The sequence below is a fragment of the Coregonus clupeaformis genome, chromosome 40, assembly GCF_020615455.1.
Source record: "Coregonus clupeaformis isolate EN_2021a chromosome 40, ASM2061545v1, whole genome shotgun sequence".
NCBI classification, from domain to species: domain Eukaryota; kingdom Metazoa; phylum Chordata; class Actinopteri; order Salmoniformes; family Salmonidae; genus Coregonus; species Coregonus clupeaformis.
Genome location: NC_059231.1, coordinates 35,897,911 through 35,919,249, shown reverse-complemented (window position 1 = coordinate 35,919,249; position 21,339 = coordinate 35,897,911). Strand labels below are relative to the sequence as shown.

General features: G+C 43.3%; 1 protein-coding gene across 2 annotated transcripts in view; it reads left to right on the top strand.

The window, feature by feature from the left end:
* LOC121554853 (E3 ubiquitin-protein ligase MYCBP2-like) overlaps positions 1–21,339 on the top strand; it is a 323,061-nt gene that overhangs the window by 190,492 nt on the left and 111,230 nt on the right. For both annotated transcript variants that reach the window (XM_045212139.1, XM_045212140.1), the window contains exons 34-36: positions 9,803–9,934; positions 15,514–15,692; positions 18,711–18,853. In XM_045212139.1, coding sequence (XP_045068074.1) covers positions 9,803–9,934; positions 15,514–15,692; positions 18,711–18,853 — 454 coding nt within the window. The remainder of the gene's footprint in view (positions 1–9,802; positions 9,935–15,513; positions 15,693–18,710; positions 18,854–21,339) is intronic.

The following is a 21,339-nucleotide window of genomic DNA, read 5'->3' as shown; positions in this document are numbered from 1 at the left end:
ACTTCAGACGGGCCTGGACATGCGCTGGCTTGAGCAGGGTAACCTTGCGTGCGCTGCAGGATTTTAATCCATGACGGCGTAGTGTGTTACTAATGGTTTTCTTTGAGACTGTGGTCCCAGCTCTCTTCAGGTCATTGACCAGGTCCTGCCGTGTAGTTCTGGGCTGATCCCTCACCTTCCTCATGATCATTAATGCCCCACGAGGTGAGATCTTGCATGGAGCCCCAGACCGAGGGTGATTGACCGTCATCTTGAACTTCTTCCATTTTCTAATAATTGCGCCAACAGTTGTTGCCGTCTCACCAAGCTGCTTGCCTATTGTCCTGTAGCCCATCCCTGCCTTGTGCAGGTCTACAATTTTATCCCTGATGTCCTTACACAGCTCTCTGGTATTGGCCATTGTGGAGAGTTTGGAGTCTGTTTGATTGAGTGTGTGGACAGGTGTCTTTTATACAGGTAAAGAGTTCAAACAGGTGCAGTTAATACAGGTAATGAGTGGAGAACAGGAGGGCTTCTTAAAGAAAAACTAACAGGTCTATGAGAGCCGGAATTCTTACTGGTTGGTAGGTGATCAAATACTTATGTCATGCAATAAAATGATAATTAATTACTTAAAAATCATACAATGTGATTTTCTGGATTTTTGTTTTATATTCCGTCTCTCACAGTTGAAGTGTACCTATGATAAAAATTAGACAGACCTCTACATGCTTTGTAAGTAGGAAAACCTGCAAAATCGGCAGTGTATCAAATAATTGTTCTCCCCACTGTATTTCTCAACTTTCCTAATATTAAGCACAATGTTTATCTTTACAACAGGCTGGCATGAAAATGAACCACAGGAAAAGTGTCCTCCATTCGCTATATAAGTGCATAGATGACATGTTATTTTTTTCCCCACTGCCCCTGTTTCGAGACAGGTGCATGATAATGGTCCATTCTAATTCACATAATTTCACACACACACTACCGTTCAAAAGTTTGGGGTCACTTAGAAATGTCCTTGTTTTTGAAAGAAAAGCAATTTTTTTTTGTCCATTAAAATAACATCAAATTGATCAGAAATACAGTGTAGACATTGTTAATGTTGTAAATGGCTATTGTAGCTGGAAACGGCATATTTTTTATGGAATATCTACATAGGCGTACAGAGGCCCATTATCAGCAACCATCAGTCCTGTGTTCCAATGGCACGTTGTGTTTGCTAATCCAAGTTTATCATTTTAAAAGGCTAATTGATCATTAGAAAACCCTTTTGTAATTATGTTAGCACAGCTGAAAACTGTTGTGCTGATTAAATAAGCAATAAAACTGGCCTTCTAGAGACTAGTTGAGTATCTGTAGCATCTGAAATTGTGGGTTCGATTACAGTCTCAAAATTGCCAGAAAGAAATAACTTTCTTCTGAAACGTGTCAGTCTATTCTTGTTCTGAGAAATGAAGGCTATTCCATGCGAGAAATTGCCAAGACACTGAAGATCTCGTACAACGCTGTGTTCTACTCTCTTCACAGAACAGCGCAAACTGTCTCTAAGAGGTGTGGGAGGCCCCAATGCACAACTGAGCAAGAGGACAAATACATTAGTGTGTAGTTTGAGAAACAGACGCCTCACAGGTCCTCAACTGGCAGCTTCATTAAATAGTACCCGCAAAACACCAGTCTCAACGTCAACAGCGAAGATGCGACTCCGCAATGCTGACCTTCTAGGCAGAGTTGCAAAGAAAATGCCAGATCTCAGACTGGCCAATAAAAAGAAAAGATTAAGATGGGCAAAATAACACAGACACTGGACAGAGGAAGATTGGAAAAAAGTGTTATGGACAGAGGAATCGAAGTTTGAGGTGTTCAGATCACAAAGAAGAACATTTGTGAGACGCAGACCAAATGAAAAAATGCTGGAGGAGTGCTTGATGCAATCTGTCAAGCAATGGTGGAGGCAATGTGATGGTCTGGGGGTGCTTTGGTGGTGGTAAAGTGGGAGATTTGTACTGGGTAAAAGGGCTCTTGAAGAAGTTAGGTTATCACTCCATTTTGCAATGCCGTGCCATACCCTGTGGACGGCGCTTGATTGGAGCCATTTTCCTCCTACAACAGGACAATGACCCAAAGCACAGCTCCAAACTATGCAATAACTATTTAGGGAAGAAGCAGTCAACTGGTATTCTGTCTATAATGGAGTGGCCAGCACAGTCACCGGATCTCAACCCTATTGAGCTGTTGTGGGAGCAGCTTGACCGTATGGTACGTAAGAAGTGCCCATCAAGCCAATCCAACTTGTGAGGTGCTTCAGGAAGCATGGGGTGACATCTCTTCAGATTACCTCAACAAATTGACAACTACAATGCCAAAGGTCTGCAAGGCTGTAATTGTTGCAAATGGAGGATTATTTGACAAAAGCAAAGTTTGAAAGACACAGTTATTATTTCAATTAAAAATCATTATTTCTAACCTTGTCAATGACTACATGTCCTATTCATTTAGCTATATTTCCTATTCAAACTCATTTCATGTATGTTTTCATGGAAAACAAGGACATTTCTAAGTGACCCCAAACTTTTGAAAGGTAGTGTATATTATTTAGTATATGTAAAGACAAGATTAAATCAAGAATAGTCTGATGGGTGACAATATTAGCCTATCACTGAATACCTATCACTGAATTATATATTATTGCTTGTGTGCAGTAAGGCAACAAACAGTGCATGCCTTTTTTGGTGACTTTCAAATCATAGTCGCACACCTCATGTAGCCTAGCCCATAGGCCTATATGTTTTGATAAGGTTTGTATCAAAACTAAAGTGGACAAATAACTTCTTAAAATTAAGTACATTAATCCGCTTTACAACCGGTGTAGAGCCAAACTTGCATGCAGTGAGGGAAAAAAGTATTTGATCCCCTGCTGATTTTGTACATTTGCCCACTGACAAAGACATGATCAGTCTATCATTTTAATGGTAGGTTTATTTGAACAGTGAGAGACAGAATAACAACAAAAAAATCCAGAAAAACATATGTCAAAAATGTTATGAATTGATTTGCATTTTAATGAGGGAAATAAGTATTTGATCCCTCTGCAAAACATGACTTAGTACTTGGTGGCAAAACCCTTGTTGGCAATCACAGAGGTCAGACGTTTCTTGTAGTTGGCCACCAGGTTTACACACATCTCAGGAGGTATTTTGTCCCACTCCTCTTTGCAGATCTTCTCCAAGTCATTAAGGTTTCAAGGCTGACGTTTGGCAACTCGAACCTTCAGCTCCCTCCACAGATTTTCTATGGGATTAAGGTCTGGAGACTGGCTAGGCCACTCCAGGACCTTAATGTGCTTCTTCTTGAGCCACTCCTTTATTGCCTTGGCCGTGTGTTTTGGGTCATTGTCATGCTGGAATACCCATCCACGACCCATTTTCAATGCCCAGGCTGAGGGAGATTTGACGGTACATGGCGCCGTCCATCGTCCCTTTGATGCGGTGAAGTTGTCCTATTCCCTTAGCAGAAAAACACAGCCAAAGCATAATGTTTCCACCTCCATATTTGACGGTGGGGATGGTGTTCTTGGGGTCATAGGCAGCATTCCTTCTCCTCCAAACACGGCAAGTTGAGTTGATGCCAAAGAGCTCCATTTTGGTCTCATGTGACCACAACACTTTCACGGCGTATTGTGTTACCAATTGTTTTCTTGGTGACTATGGTCCCAGCTGCCTTGAGATCATTGACAATATCCTCCCGTGTAGTTCTGGGCTGATTCCTCACCGTTCTCATGATCATTGCAACTCCATAAGGTGAGATCTTGCATGGAGCCCCAGGCCGAGGGAGATTGACAGTTATTTTGTGTTTCTTCCATTTGCGAATAATCACACCAACTGTTGTCACCTTCTCACCAAGCTGCTTGGCGATGGTCTTGTAGCCCATTCCAGCCTTGTGTAGGTCTACAATCTTGTCCCTGACATCCTTGGAGAGCTCTTTGGTCTTGGCCATGGTGGAGAGTTTGGAATCTGATTGATTGATTGCTTCTGTGGACAGGTGTCTTTTATACAGGTAACAAGCTGAGATTAGGAGCACTCCCTTTAAGAGTGTGCTCCTAATCTCAGCTCGTTACCTGTATAAAAGACACCTGGGAGCCAGAAATCTTTCTGATTGAGAGGGGGTCATTAAAATGCAAATCAATTTATAACATTTTTGACATGCATTTTTCTGGATGTTTTTGTTGTTATTCTGTCTCTCACTGTTCAAATAATCCTACCATTAAAATTATAGACTGATCATTTCTTTGTCAGTGGGCAAACATACAAAATCAGCAGGGGATCAAATACTTTTTTCCCTCACTGTACATAGACGGTTCGTGAGTTTCAAGTTTGGGGAAGATAATTTTCACCATAAAAATACACTTTTTCATAATAATCGCATTTGCGGTCACAACTGTCCCAGACTATGTTTGGAATATGTATTTACTTTGGTGGTCTCTGGGTAGAAAAATCTAGCTGGCTCAGCCAGCCATTGGCGAGGCCTTCAGAAGGCCTCTGCTATTCAACTGTATTGCGGTATAATTTTGGAGTGACAGTGGAATGAACCAATCACATTTTGACTTGCAATGGGTGGGACATTTTTGTTTTGTTCACTACTGAGAGCGAAAGACATAATGAATTCATACAGAATAGCAGGCTGATAAACAGCCAATACAGTAGGTTGCGGCAATACACTCATAGGTTGTAGTCTGCCATAAATCCTTGAAGAAGAATAGAGCGCAAGAGAAAATAATCAGTGTAGCAAGCAGTAGTTTTCCCACACTAACGCTAGTAATGTTAGCTAGCTTGTGTTGTAGTATTGTGACAATGGCGATGGTGGCTGCAGCAACTGTTATCAACTTCAAGGTGGATGTTGTTGCTAATTTGTTAGCATTACCCTTTTCAAGATTTACTTTAAAATTTACAAATTATCATAATCTGGTGACTGGCACTGTTTTTTGTTGCAGCTCGCTTGCTGTTAGCTATCTCTTTGAAAATAATGACTGTGAAACATTGTTGCATTTAAACTTTAGATCACCCATTAGTGTGATGAATGTGATAACTGTCACTGTTGTTGTCGCTATTGGTGATAGTGTGATATTAGTGTTGGCTACCATAAGTTGTGTAAACAGTGCATTATTTTATGCAGTGTGTCATGTTGTATCCATGCTGGTTCCGTCTCTGTGTGTGCGAAGCACTGCCAGGTCTGTTTGATTAATTAATAATGTCATCAAAAAGTATTGCTCCAGGGCCTCCCGAGTGGTGTGCATCGCAGTGCTAGAGGCGTCACTACAGAGCCGGGTTCGATCCCGGGCTGTATCACAACTGGCCTTGATCGGGAGTCCCATAGGGTGGCGCACAATTGGCCCAGCGTCATCCGGGTTAGGGGAGGGTTTGGCCGGGGGGGGCTTTACTTTACCCCGCTCTAGCGACTTCCTTGTGGTGGGCCGGGCGCCTGCAGGTGAACCTGTCGTCAGGTGAATGGTGAGCCAAGAGCGCCGACACATTGGAGCAGCTGGTTTCTTGGTTAAGCGGGCGGGTGTTAAGAAGTGCGGGTCATGTATCCAAGATGGCATAGCAGTGCGGTTGTGTTTTCTGTAGTGTCCTCATGTAAATAGCCTTTTTATTTTTATATTTATTTTTTTTGTCTTTTTCGTATATATTTATCTCTCACTTTCCATCCTTTAACTAAATATACTTTCCTGCAACCCGCCTCACCCAATGTGGAATGTATTCTATTATTTATTCATACATTTTTATCCAGCTAGCCAGCCAGCTAGCCAGCTAACTAGATACTTGCTATTAGCCACCGTTAGCGGTCTTCACCATTGTCCGTGGCCTGCACTACCTACCAGCCAGCTCTAGCCTGGACAATTATCGACCAGTCTGCACAGTCTGCACATCGCGCTATCGAGCCAGATCATATCAGATTTTCTGCCGGAATCACTGAATCACTGGACCTTAACACCGGATCATCGCAACTAGCTAGCTGCAACCGAATGGCTGTTGTTGTTAGCTAATCACCGCTGTCCATTAGCAAGCCCAAGTTAGCATTGAGCTAGCCTCGAGCCAGGCCCATCTCCCGGCTATCTACCTCTCTGTTGACACGGAGCCCCGCCGATCCATCACGACTGGTCTGCCAACGTAATCGTCTGATGTGGTTTCAACAGGCTTTCCGTTGCGATGACCACGAAGATCCATATGCTAGCCCCAGCACGCTAGCACACGCAATCAACAGCCGTGCCTCCAGCTCGCCTGTAGCGTAGCAGTCACTGAACTCCTCCCGGACTTACTTATTGCTGTTCACTGGACCTTATGATCACTCAGCTACACAGCTGATGCCTGCTGGACTGTTCCTTTATACGGTACCCCATCCTGTTTATCTGTTTAGCCTCAGCTCAAACTTTCGTCGCCATTACCAGCTGTTGTCTTAGCTCTCTCAAATAACACCTGTGATTGCTTTATGCCTCTCTCCCATGTCAATATGCCTTGCCTATTGCTGTTACGGTTAGTTCTGACTTTACTTTTTCAATGTAGAGCCCCCAGTCCTGCTCAACCTGTCTCAGATAGATCCTTTGTCCCACCCCCCCCACACGCGGAGACCGGCTCAGTCGGTGTCTCCAGTGATGCTATCTCTTTCATTGTTACCCAACGCTTAGGTTTACCTCCACTGTACTCATATCCTTCCATATCCTTGTCTGTACATAATGCCCTGAATCTATTCTACAACGCTCGGGAATCGGCCCCTTTTATTCTCTGTACCCAACGCACTAGAAGACCAGTTCTTAAAGCCTTTAGCCATATCCTTATTCTACTCCTCATCTGTTCCTCTGGTGATGTAGAGGTTAACCCAGGCCCTGTAGCCCCCAGTATCACTCCTGCTCCCCAGGCGCTATCATTTGTTGACTTCTGTAATCACAAAAGCCTTGGTTTCTTGCATGTTAACATCAGAAGCATCCTCCCTAAGTTTGAGTTGTTCACTGCGTTAGCACACTCAGCCAACCCTGATGTTCTAGCAGTGTCTGAATCATGGCTTAGGAAGGCCACCAAAGATTCTGAAATGTCCATTCCCAACTACAACAATTTCCGTCTAGATAGAACTGCCAAAGGGGGTGAAGTTGCAATCTATTGTAGAGAGCCTGCAGAGCTCTATCATACTATCCAGGTCTGTGCCCAAACAGTTTGAGCTTCTACTTCTAAAAATCCACCTTTCCAGAAATAAGTCTCTCACTGTTGCCGCTTGCTACAGACCCACCTCAGCCCCCAGCTGTGCCCTGGACACCATATGTGAATTCATTGCCCCCCATCTATCCTCATAGTTCGTATTGCTTGGTGACCTAAACTGGGATATGCTTAACACCCCGGCCGTCCTACAATCTAAACTAGATGCCCTCAATCTCACACAAATTATCAAGGAACCTACCAGGTACAACCCTAAATCCGTTAACATGGGCACCCTCATAGATATCATCCTGACTAACTTACCCTCTAAATACACCTCCACTGTCTTCAACCAGATTCTCAGCGATCACTGCCTCATTGCATGCGTCCGTAATGGGTCCGTGGTCAAACAACCACCCCTCATCACTGTCAAATGCTCCCTAAAACACTTCAGTGAGCAGGCCTTTCTAATTGACCTGGCCCGTGTATCCTGGATGGATATTGACCTCATTCCGTCAGTAGAGGATGCCTGGTTTTTCTTTAAAAGTGCTTTCCTCTCCATCTTAAATAAGCATGCCCCATTCAAAATATTCAGACCTAAGAACAGATATAGCCCCTGGTTCACCCCAGACTTGACTGCCCTTGACCAGCACAAAAACATCCTGTGGCGTACGGCATTAGCATCGAACAGCCCCCACCATATGCAACTTTTTTGGGAAGTCAGGAACCAATATACACAATCAGTTAGGAAAGCAAAGGCCAACTTTTTCATACAGAAATTTGCATCCTGTAGCACTAACTCCAAAAGTTTTGGGACACTGTAAAGTCCATGGAGAATAAGAGCACCTCCTCCCAGCTGCCCACTTCACTGAGGCTAGGAAACACTGTCACAACCGATAAATCTACGATAATTGAACATTTCAACAAGCATTTTGCTACAGCTGGCCATGCTTTCCACTTGGCTACCCCTACCCCGGCCACCAGCTCTGCACCCTCCGCTGCAACTTGGGGGTGCCACAGGGTTCAAATCTCGGGCCGACTCTATTCTCTGTGTATATCAATGATGTCGCTCTTGCTGCTGGTGACTCTCAGATCCACCTCTACGCAGACGAAACCATTTTGTATACATCTGGCCCTTCATTGGCATGCTCTTCAATCGAACGCTGCTGGCACCCGCCTGCCCGACTAGAATCACTACTCTCTGACTTAGAATATGTGGACAACTACAAATACCTAGGTGTCTGGTTAGACTGTAAACTCTTCTTCCAGACTCACACTAAGCATCTCCAATCCAAAGTTACATCTAGAATTGGCATCCTATTTCGCAACAAAGCCTCCTTCACTCATACTGCTGAACATGCCCTCGTAAAACGGACTATCCTACCGATCCTTGACTTCGGCGATGTCATTTACAAAATAGCTTCCAACACTCTACTCAGCAAATTGGATGTAGTCTATCACAGTGCCATCCGTTTTGTCACCAAAGCCCCATATACTACCCACCATTGTGACCTGTATGCTCTCGTTGGCTGGCCCTCACTACATATTTGTCGCCAAACCCACTGGCTCCAGGTCATCTATAAATCCCTTCTAGGCAAATCTCCACCTTATCTTAGCTCATTGGTCACCATAGCAACACCCACCCGTAGTATGCGTCCCAGCAGGTATATCTCACTGGTCATCCCCAAAGCCAACACGTCCTTTGGTCGCCATTCCTTCCAGTTCTCTGCTGCCAATAACTGGAACAAACTGCAAAAATCTCTGAAGCTGGAGACACTTATCTCCATCACTATCTTTAAGCACCAGTTGTCAGAGCAGCTTACCGATCACTGCACCTGTACACAGCCCATCTGTAATTAGCCCACCCAACTACCTGATCCCCATATTGTTATTTACATTGTTATTTATTTTGCTCATTTGCACCCCAGTATCTCTATCTGCACATCATATTCTGCACATCTATCACTCCAGTGTTAATACTAAATTATAATTGTAATTATTTTGCACTATGGCCTATTTATTGCCTTACCTCCATAACTTACTACATTTCCACACACTCTATATAGATTTTCTATTGACTGTATTTTTGTTTATTCCATATGTATCTCTGTGTTGTTGTTTTTTGCGCACTGCTTTGCTTTATCTTGGCCATGTTGCAGTTGTAAATGAGAACTTGTTCTCAACTGGCTTACCTGGTTAAATAAAGGTGAAATAAAATAAAGAAATAAAAAATGTTTCGGAGGACGCATGACTCAACCTTTGCCTCCTGAGCCCGTTGGGGAGTTGCAGTGATGAGACAAGATCGAAATTGGGGAGAAAAGGGGGGTAAAATACAAAAAAGAAAGTATTGCTCCTCCTTCACTAGAACTAGAATGGTCTGACTACAGAAGATATAATGTCGGGCGCATTAAGTGATGCTATGTTTTCTGTTATTTTCTTGATTTTTATGTTTGATACAACGTATTGGAAGATTTTAGGTCCCTCTGAAGGACTAGCTCCTATAGTCACAGTTCGCCACTGATTTATACATATGGCTTTTCAACAGTAAAAGTTCAAAAAGCTTCTTAACTTCTTCTTGTTTCTCACCACTTCTCTCCTTTCTTTCTTTCCCCTCTTCCCTTCATCTCCCCCTCCAGGCCCAGACTGAGCACCCTGGGGTCCACACCCACAGGTGGACGTCTCTGGAGCTGGTGAAGGGAACCTACAGCACCGATGACTCCCCCAGTGACATTGCAGAGATACGCCTCGACAAGGCTGTGCCACTCAAGGTACACATGACTTGAAATATGTGACCTATTCAGTAGTGATGTGGTAAAAAAAATTATAGTTACATATCGTAATCTTTTTTGGGGAAGATTTTATATTGATATTTGACTCCCAAGTATTGATTTGTAAATAAATAAATGAATACAAATATGTTTTTTTTTTACTGTTAGCTAGTGCTAGTCAGCTTTACCTGCGCCAACACTCCGGTATTTTACATCATATAGCTTTTTCTCCATCTTCTTTTTAAATTGTGAGCCAACATGTTTTCATCTCTTTTATTTCCCTGACTGAGCAAAACTTGTTTTATCATGCTCTCTCTTGTCTCTCTGCAGCAGAAATATAGTGAGCAATATGTTTGGAACATCAAATCGCAATAGAATCACATTATCGAATCTCAAGACTGAATCGTGAGAATCGCAGTAATAATAATATAATAATAATAATTGTGGTCCTCTGTAGCTCAGCTGGTAGAGCACGGCGCTTGTAACGCTAAGGTAGTGGGTTCGATCCCCGGGACCACCCATACACAAAAATGTATGCACGCATGACTGTAAGTCGCTTTGGATAAAAGCGTCTGCTAAATGGCATATTATTATTATTTATTATTATTATAATTGGTCATTTAGCAGACGCTCTTATCCAGAGCGACTTACAGGAGCAATTAGGGTTAAGTGCCTTGCTCAAGGGCACATCGACAGATTTTTCACCTAGTCTGCTCGGGGATTAGAACCAGCGACCTTTCGGTTACTGGCACAACGCTCTTAACCACTAGGCTACCTGCCGCAGTACATACACTACTGGTCAAAAGTTTCAGAACACCTACTCATTCACAGTTTTTTACATTGTAGAATAATAGTGAAGACATCAAAACTATGAAATAACACATTTGGAATCATGTAGTAACCAAAAAAGTGTTAAACAAATCAAAATATATTTTATATTTGAGATTCTTAAAATAGCCACCCTTTGCCTTGATGACAGCTTTGCACACTCTTGTCATTCTCTCTACCAGCTTCACCTGGAATGTTTTTCCAATAGTCTTGAAGGAGTTCCCACATATGCTGAGCACTTGTTGGCTGCTTTGAGAGCCAGTTTCATCATAGCGCTTAAAGTTCTTGAAATTGTCCGTATTGACTGACCTTCATGTCTTAAAATAATGATGGAATGTTGTTTATCTCTGCTTATTTGAGCTGTTCTTGCCATAATATGGACTTGGTCTTTTAACAAATAGGGCTATCTTCTGTATACCCCCCACCTTGTCACAACACAACTGATTTGCTCAAAAGAATTACAAATTAAAGAAATTCCACAAATTAACTTTTAAGAAGGCACACCTGTTAATTTAAATGCGTTCCAGATGACTACCTCATGAAGCTGGTTGAGAGAATGCCAAGAGTGTGCAAAGCTGTCATTACATTTACATTTAACATTTTAGTCATTTAGCAGACGCTCTTATCCAGAGCGACTTACAGTTAGTGAGTGCATACATTTTCATACTGGCCCCCCGTGGGAATCGAACTCACAACCCTGGTGTTGCAAACACCATGCTCTACCAACTGAGCTACAGGGGGCCTACATTTGGTTGTCATCATCTTCTTAGCTGTGTAACTTCAAGGTTAGGAGGTTGGTGATTATAGGGTAGTGTGCACCAGGGTAGGGGTCAATTCAGGATCAATTCACTAAATCCAGGAAGTAAATTACAAATGTGACAGGACGACACAGAGCGGCCTAGAACGCTGCTAACAGGAATAGGGACTCAATAAACTACCCAAAGCTCAATCTACATGCAACTGTAATGATCCAACCAAAATTATAATACTAGGTCTAACATCTGGGATATCCCTCCAACCAACCCCAGGCTACCTCATACCTCTCTATATCAGGCTGATGTTGTAAAGATGTGGATCTTGCTTCCTCAGATCAAATGGGTTAGGGTTGGTCTACAGACTGGGTGAAGGAGGACCAGTACCCCTCAGGCCTCCTCCATCAACCCCTCTTCCTCCTTTCCTTATATTATTCTTCCATATTTACTCCTCCTCATCGCTTCTCCAGTTTCTTGAACTTGGCCTCATCGCAAAGAGTGGCTATTTGGAGAATCTCAAATATAAAATATATTTTGATTTGTTTAACACTTTTTTGGTTACTACATTATTCCATATGTGTTATTTCATAGTTTTGATGTCTTCACTAATATTCTACAATGTAGAAAATAGTAAAAATAAAGAAAAACCCTTGAATGAGTAGGTGTTCTAAAACTTTTGACCGGTAGTGTATATCAGCACTTAAGTATCATGATAATATCGCATCATGAGGTCCTTGGCAATTCCCAGCCTGCTATACAGACATATCTATTCCTCAATCTAACCATATACAGTGAGGGGGGAAAAGTATTTGATCCCCTGCTGATTTAGTATGTTTGCCCACTGACAAAGACATGATCAGTCTATAATTTTAATGATAGGTTTATTTGAACAGTGAGAGACAGAATAACACTATATTATAAATTGATTAGCATTTTAATGAGGGAAATAAGTATTTGACCCCTCTGCAAAACATGACTTAGTACTTGGTGGCAAAACCCTTGTTGGCAATCACTGAGGTCAGACGTTTATTGTAGTTGGCCACCAGGTTTGCACACATCTCAGGAGGGATTTTGTCCCACTCCTCTTTGCAGATCTTCTCCAAGTCATTAAGGTTTCGAGGCTGACGTTTGGCAACTCGAACCTTCAGCTCCCTCCACATATTTTCTATGGGATTAAGGTCTGGAGACTGGCTAGGCCACTCCAGGACCTTAATGTGCTTCTTCTTGAGCCACTCCTTTGTTGCCTTGGCTGTGTGTTGGGTCATTGTCATGCTGGAATACCCATCCACAACCCATTTTCAATGCCCTGGCTGAGGGAAGGAGGTTCTCACCCAAGATTTGACGGTACATGGCCCCATCCATCGTCCCTTTGATGCTGTGAAGTTGTCCTGTCCCCTTAGCAGAAAAACACCCCCAAAGCATAATGTTTCCACCTCCATGTTTGACGGTGGGGATGGTGTTCTTGGGGTCATAGGCAGCATTTCTCCTCCTTCAGACGGGCCTGTGTATGTGCTTTCTTGAGCAGGGGGACCTTGCAGGCGCTGCAGGATTTCAGTCCTTCACGGCGTAGTGTGTTACCAATTGTTTTCTTGGTGACTATGGTCCCAGCTGCCTTGATCATTGACAAGATCCTCCCGTGTAGTTCTGGGCTGATTCCTCACTGTTCTCATGATCATTGCAACTCCACGAGGTGAGATCTTGCATGGAGCCCCAGGCCGAGGTAGATTGACAGTTATTTTGTGTTTCTTCCATTTGTGAATAATTGCACCAACTGTTGTCACCTTCTCACCAACCTGCTTGGCGATGGTCTTGTAGCCCATTCCAGCCTTGTGTAGGTCTACAATCTTGTCCCTGACATCCTTGGAGAGCTCTTTGGTCTTGGCCATGGTGGAGAGTTTGGAATCTGATTGATTGCTTCTGTGGACAGGTGTATTTTATACAGGTAGCAAGCTGAGATTAGGAGCATTCCCTTTAAGAGTGTGCTCTAATCTCAGCTCATTACCTGTATAGAAGACACCTGGGAGCCAGAAATCTTTCTGATTGATAGGGGGTCAAATACTTATATCCCGCATTAAAATGCAAATCAATTTATAACATTTTTGACATGCATTTTTCTGGATTTTGTTGTTGTTATTCTGTCTCTGTGTTCAAATAAACCTATCATTAAAATTATAGACTGATCATTTCTTTGTCAGTGGGCAAACATACAAAATCAGCAGGGGATCAAATACTTTTTTCCCTCACTGTATGCATGCATCCATCCACCCTTCTTTAGTGTTTATATACAGTGGGGAGAACAAATATTTGATACACTGCCGATTTTGCAGGTTTTCCTACTTACAAAGCATGTAGAGGTCTGTCATTTTTATCATAGGTATACTTCAACTGTGAGAGACGGAATCTAAAACAAAAATCCAGAAAATCACTTTGTATGATTTTTAAGTAATTAATTTGCATTTTATTGCATGACATAAGTATTTGATCACCTACCAACCAGTAAGAATTCCGGCTCTCACAGACCTGTTAGTTTTTCTTTAAGAAGCCCTCCTGTTCTCCACTCATTACCTGTATCAACTGCACCTGTTTGAACTTGTTACCTGTATAAAAGACACCTGTCCACACACTCAATCAAACAGACTCCAACCTCTCCACAATGGCCAAGACCAGAGAGCTGTGTAAGGACATCAGGGATAAAATTGTAGACCAGCACAAGGCTGGGATGGGCTACAGGACAATAGGCAAGCAGCTTGGTGAGAAGGCAACAACTGTTGGCGCAATTATTAGAAAATGGAAGAAGTTCAAGATGACGGTCAATCACCCTCGGTCTGGGGCTCTATGCAAGATCTCACCTCGTGGGGCATCAATGATCATGAGGAAGGTGAGGGATCAGCCCAGAACTACACGGCAGGACCTGGTCAATGACCTGAAGAGAGCTGGGACCACAGTCTCAAAGAAAACCATTAGTAACACACTACGCCGTCATGGATTAAAATCCTGCAGCGCACGCAAGGTCCCCCTGCTCAAGCCAGCGCATGTCCAGGCCCGTCTGAAGTTTGCCAATGACCATCTGGATGATCCAGAGGAGGAATGGGAGAAGGTAATGTGGTCTGATGAGACAAAAATAGAGATTTTTGGTCTAAACTCCACTCGCCGTGTTTGGAGGAAGAAGAAGGATGAGGACAACCCCAAGAACACCATCCCAACCGTGAAGCATGGAGGTGGAAACATCATTCTTTGGGGATGCTTTTCCGCAAAGGGGACAGGACGACTGCACCGTATTGAGGGGAGGATGGATGGGGCCATGTATCGCGAGATCTTGGCCAACAACCTCCTTCCCTCAGTAAGAGCATTGAAGATGGGTCGTGGATGGGTCTTCCAGCATGACAACGACCCTAAACACACAGCCAGGGCAACTAAGGAGTGGCTCCGTAAGAAGCATCTCAAGGTCCTGGAGTGGCCTAGCCAGTCTCCAGACCTGAACCCAATAGACAATCTTTGGAGGGAGCTGAAAGTCCGTATTGCCCAGCGACAGCCCCGAAACCTGAAGGATCTGGAGAAGGTCTGTATGGAGGAATGTGCCAAAATCCCTGCTGCAGTGTGTGCAAACCTGGTCAAGACCAACAGGAAATGTATGATCTCTGTAATTGCAAACAAAGGTTTCTGTACCAAATATTAAGTTCTGCTTTTCTGATGTATCAAATACTTATGTCATGCAATAAAATGCAAATTAATTACTTAAAAATCATAAAATGTGATTTTCTGGATTTTTGTTTTAGATTCCGTCTCTCACAGTTGAAGTGTACCTATGATAAAAATTACAGACCTCTACATGCTTTGTAAGTAGGAAAACCTGCAAAATTGGCAGTGTATCAAATACTTGTTCTCCCCACTGTACCACAGACTCAATGCCACTTATGATATGAAAACAATATATGTTGCACAATCCTGTTTTTCCTCCCATATCCCTCATCTGACTGATAATCTTTTTACATTTTACAGGAGGGTGTGAAATACGCTGTCCGCCTGCGTAACTATGGCAGCCGAACGGCCAATGGGGACGGAGGGATGACCACGGTTCAGTGTTCCGATGGCGTGGCCTTCACCTTCGGCACCTGTAGCCTGAGCAGCAATGGGACCAACCAGACTAGAGGACAGATACCACAGATACTGTACTACAGGTATACACAGACACACACACAGAGACAAGAGACACAGCCTCAAGTTGATATTCATGTCATGGTTATAACATCTACAGAAAATAGAGAAATGCAAAAGGTGGACGGGTTGCCATTTTTATATTCAGAACCACATTCCTGTAAAGCTTAGAGAGAATCTGATGTTAAATACTGTTGAAGTAAAATGGCTACAGGTTCATCTGCCTCACCTAAAGCCCATTCTGGTGGGAAGCTGCACTAGACCACCAAGTGCTAATAGTCAGTATCTGGATAACGTGGGAAGAATCATTCACTTAACCTCAACTAAATCTTGTAATGAATAATGTGGAAATTGACTAAACTAAACTGCTTGGAGTAACCCTGGATTGTAAAATGTCATGTTCAAAACATGTTGATACAAAAGTAGCTAAGATGGGGAGAAGTCTGTCAAAAATAAAGCGCTGCTCTGCCTTCTTGACAACAGGCCCTAGTTTTGTCACACCTGGACTACTGTTCAGTCATGTGGTCACAAAGAGGGACTCAGGAAAAATGCAATTGGCTCAGAACAAGCAGCGCGGCTGGCCCTTAAATGTACACGGAGAGCTAACATTAATGATATGCATGTCAATCTCTCATGGCTCAAAGTGGAGGAGAGATTGACTTCATCACTACTTGTTTTTGTAAGAGGTGTTGACAAGCTGATTGTACCGAGGTGTCTGTTTAAACTACTAGCACACAGCTCAGACACCCAAGCATACCCCACAAGACATGCCACCAGTAGGTCTCTTCACAATACCCAAGTCCGGAATAAACTATGGGTGGCGCACAGTACTACATAGAGCCATGACTACATGGAACTCTATTCCACATCAGGTAACTGATGCAAAAAGTAGAATCAGATTTAAAAAAACAGATATAAATACACCTTATGGAACAGCAGGCAGTGTGAAGAGACACACACACACACACACACACACACACAGGTACAGACACCCATACGCACTCTACATTTACGTCATTTAGCAGACGCTCTTATCCACCAAAGCGACTTACAGTAGTGGGTGGTTACATTTTCACTTGTACTGGGAATCAAACCCACAACCCTGACGTTGCAAGTGCCATGCTCTACCAACTGAGCCACACAAGACTCTACACACACGTACATTGTAATATTGTTGTATAGTGGCATCATACGTTTTGTGTTGTGGATATGTGGTGGTGTGACAGTGTTATATGTACTGTTTTATCTTTGATTTATGTGTAATATACAGTTGAAGTCGGAAGTTTACATACACCTTAGCCAAATACATTTAAACTCAGTTCTTCACAATTCCTGACATTTAATCCTAGTAAAAATTCCCTGTCTTAGGTCAGTTAGAATCACCAATTTATTTTAAGAATGTGAAATGTCAGAATAATACTAGAGAGAATGATTTATTTTATTTATTTCATCACATTCCCAGTGGGTCAGAAGTTTACATACATTCAATTAGTATTTGGTAGCATTGCCTTTAAATTGTTTAACTTGGGTCAAACGTTTCGGGTAGCCTTCCACAAGCTTCCCACAATAAGTTGGGTGAGTTTTGGCCCATTCCTCCTGAAAGAGCTGGTGTATCTGAGTCAGGTTTGTAGGCCTTGCTCGCACACACTTTTTCAGTTCTGCCCACACATTTTCTATAGGATTGAGGTCAGGGCTTTGTGATGGCCACTCCAATACCTTGACTTGTCCTTAAGCCATTTTGCCACAACTTTGGAAGTATGTTTGTGGTCATTGTCCATTTGGAAGACCCATTTGCGACCAAGCTTTAACTTCCTGACTGATGTCTTGAGATGTTGCTTCAATATATCCACATAATTTTCCTTCCTCATGATGCCATCTATTTTGTGAAGTGCACCAGTCCCTCCTGCAGCAAAGCACCCCCACAGCATGATGCTGCCACCCCCGTGCTTCACGGTTGGGATGGTGTTCTTCGGCTTGCAAGCCCCCCTTTTTCCTCCAAACATAACGATGGTCATTATGGCCAAACATTTATATTTTTGTTTCATCAGACCAGAGGACATTTCTCCAAAAAGTACGATATTTGTCCCCATGTGAAGTTGCAAACTGTAGTCTGGCTTTTTTATGGTGGTTTTGGAGCAGTGTCTTCTTCCTTGCTGAGCGGCCTTTCAGGTTATGTCGATATACTACTTGTTTTACTGTGAATATAGATACTTTTGTACCTGTTTCCTCCAGCATCTTCACAAGGTCCTTTGCTGTTGTTCTGGGATTGATTTGCACTTTTCGCACCAAAGTACGTTCATCTCTAGGAGACAGAACGCGTCTCCTTCCTGAGCGGTATGATGGCTGCGTGGTCCCATGGTGTTTATACTTGCGTACTATTGTTTGTACAGATGAACGTGGTACCTTCAGGCATTTGGAAATTGCTCCCAAGAATGAACCAGACTTGTGGAGGTCTACACATTTTTTTCTGAGGTCTTGGCTGATTTATTTTGATTTCCCCATGATGTCAAGCAAAGAGGCACTGAGTTTGAAGGGAGGCCTTGAAATATATCCACAGGTACACCTCCAATTTACTCAAATTATGTCAATTAGCCTATCAGAAGCTTCTAAAGCCATGACATCATTTTCTGGAATTTTCCAAGCTGTTTAAAGGCACAGTCAACTTAGTGTATGTAAACTTCTGACCCACTGGAATTGTGATACAGTGAATTATAAGTGAAATATATCTGTCTGTAAACAATTGTTGGAAAAATTACTTGTGTCATGCACAAAGTAGATCTCCTAACCAACTTTCCAAAACTATAGTTTGTTAACAAGAAATGTGTGGAGTGGTTGAAAAACAAGTTTTAATGACTCCAACCTAAGTTTATGTAAACTTCCGACTTCAACTGTACGTGTCTTAATATGTTTGGACCCCAGGAAGAGTAGCTGCTTCCTTGGCAGTAGCTAATGGGGATCCCTAATAAAAATACAAATGTCATTCCCAATGCTAACAACCATTGGTAGTGCTAACACATGGGGGTATGTGTCTTTGCCCATAGGAGTGAGTATGACGGGGATCTGCAGACCCAGATGCTTAGCAAAGCCAATGAGGAGGACAAGAACTGCAGCAGGGCTCTCTCAGTGGTCAGTGCAGTGGTCAGAGCTGCCAAGGATCTCCTTCACAGGGCGTTCGCTGTGGATGGTAAGAACTGGGAGCTCTCTGTAAACGAGGCAAAATCTGTCAACGTTATTTTCATAATAAGTGACGTATGACAGGAGGGACAAATTGTACACAATCATCTGGCCCAACAATTGGAATCAATATTGTAGCATAAAACCAATAAATGTAGCAAACAAATTTAATAATGATTTTTCTATTTTCTGAGCGATCACTTTTACACATGCCTTCTTCTGTCTGATAGCCTACCTTATAGCCTATTCACTCTAATACGAATGGACATTGCACTTCCGCGGTTCCTTTTTCATCTAAACCATCCATGCCAGATAGGCGACTCCGGTTGTAAAGCCATGCAATTAGTTTCAAGTTTTAATAACTTTCTTGCAAACTCAAAAGAAAGGCATTTCACTGTACTTGAAACTAATTGCATGGCTTTACAATTAGCTTAATATTGGGGGTTAAGAAATATATATAGTAGCAATGGAAAGCTGGGATTCCTTTATTTTCAATAGTAATTATAAAACTGTGTTTTCACACGCGATTGCATTAAACATTTTGCACAAGAACATATTATGTTGTCTCCCAATTATTTGTTACGACATCTCACTAGTGAAATACACCAGAATCTCCTAAGTACCTTGAAGAACCAATCATACATATCTGTTAGAGACAGACAGGTCGAGTGGCGAATGAGGGAGCCCCTCCCATCACACTAAAGAGCCACCCGCCTGCCCTCTGATCCTGAGCACAACTTGATCTGTTTGCCTGTTTAACTGTTCACAGGTGTGCCGTGTTTATCAACACTTGTATTTTGTGTTGGGTGACTTTATCGAAAGGAAAAGTTATATCTTCGGGTAAGAATTTGCTACTCCGCTAACGTCACACAGCTAGCTGCAGAGACTTTGCTGCTTAGCTGTAAGGCTTAGCTAATCTGGCTAGGTTGCCGCAAGGCTAGCTATCCTACCGGCTGTTTTTTTCTATCTGGAAGGGTAGAATTACTAGTTCGCTCTCTCGTTTAGCTCAACTGACTAACGGCGTTGACTAGACCAACCGTCCTAGCGTTACTGCTTATCGGTCGGGAGCCACGCTTTTGTTTGTCGCAGGACCAACATAGTGCTAGCTTTCTTTGGCTAACTGTGCTAATCCACGTGGCAAACACTAGCTACATTTCACTTTGTGAATAACGGATAAGCTGTTTTTTGGAGCCATGGAACCTGCTAGCTCGGTCCAGGGGCACCAAGCAAGGCCCCAGCACCAGCACTCCCATGGCTATGTGGGGCGATCATTTTGGGCAAAGACACACACTCCCTGTGTGTCATCAGCCTGGGTGTTGAACACACGGAAGCAGTGTTCGACGACCCCCAGTCAAGCATCCAATGCAGGGTTTTTGCTGCTAACACCCTCCGCCGGAGAGTGCGCAGAGCAGACCAACGTGTTTCGTTTCCCACTCTTAACTGATTGCATTGTGTGTATGATTGTTTTGTGTGTATGATTGTGTATATTTGTTTTTTTATGATGAACGTGTATATTAAGTTATTTTATTGTATAGATATGTACTGTGTATTTTTTTATGTACAGGGCTCACCTCTAAAAGAGACTTTGTCAGCGTGACTTCCCTGTCAAAAGAAAGCTTAAATAAAATTAATTTAAAAATCAAGCGGGGAGACTGCCTCACAGACCCAGCCCTCATGGGCCGATGTCTTGGATGGCTACCCCGAGGATTTTCACCTACTTTTCCAGGGCTTGGCCCCAGAGGAGGGGGAAGGGGAAGGACCCTTGTTATTGATGAGGACGATGGCGGTGGTATGACCGACCTCCTTCAGGCAGTGGGGCGTCAATGGCGGATGACAGATATTTGCTCATTGACGTCTGCAAACAGGCAGCGACCAGACTCAATATTGAGTGGCCAGAACCCGTGGGGGGGTGGCAATGCAGAGAAGGACTGGTACGACGGAAGGAAACTCCCCTTGCGCACCGTCCCAAGCAAATAACTTCTCCCAGCCATCCCGTCTTGCATGGCGGAAGCCAAACGCAATTGGGATAAACCTTTGACTGGCGACCTTGCCTGACTTTTTGTCAACATGAATGTCAAGGACATGGAGGAGCTGGGCCTCGACAAACCACCAGTGGTCGAGCAGTCACTGGCCAACCACCTCAACCCTAGTGCCTCGTCAATGACAGGCACTTCTCTCCCTGGTAAGGCGGACCGAGTCTATCTTCCAAAATGTCTACGTGTCTGCCGCACATTCTGTACGGGCGTTGAACGTTATGTCCCTACTACTGGCTTACCAGGCCGATTTGATGTTGAAGATGCACAATATCCTATCGATTGGCAATCCTAATCCAGAACTTTGGGATGAGATATGTGTCGTCACAGACCTCAACCTCCGAGCCATGAGCCTTGCAGTGGTAGGGGAGAGAGCCCTGTGGCTCAACCTGTCCAGCCTGTCGGACAAATAGAGAGCAGGTTTCCCTGACGCTCCTGTTATGCTGAAGGAACTGTTTGGGCC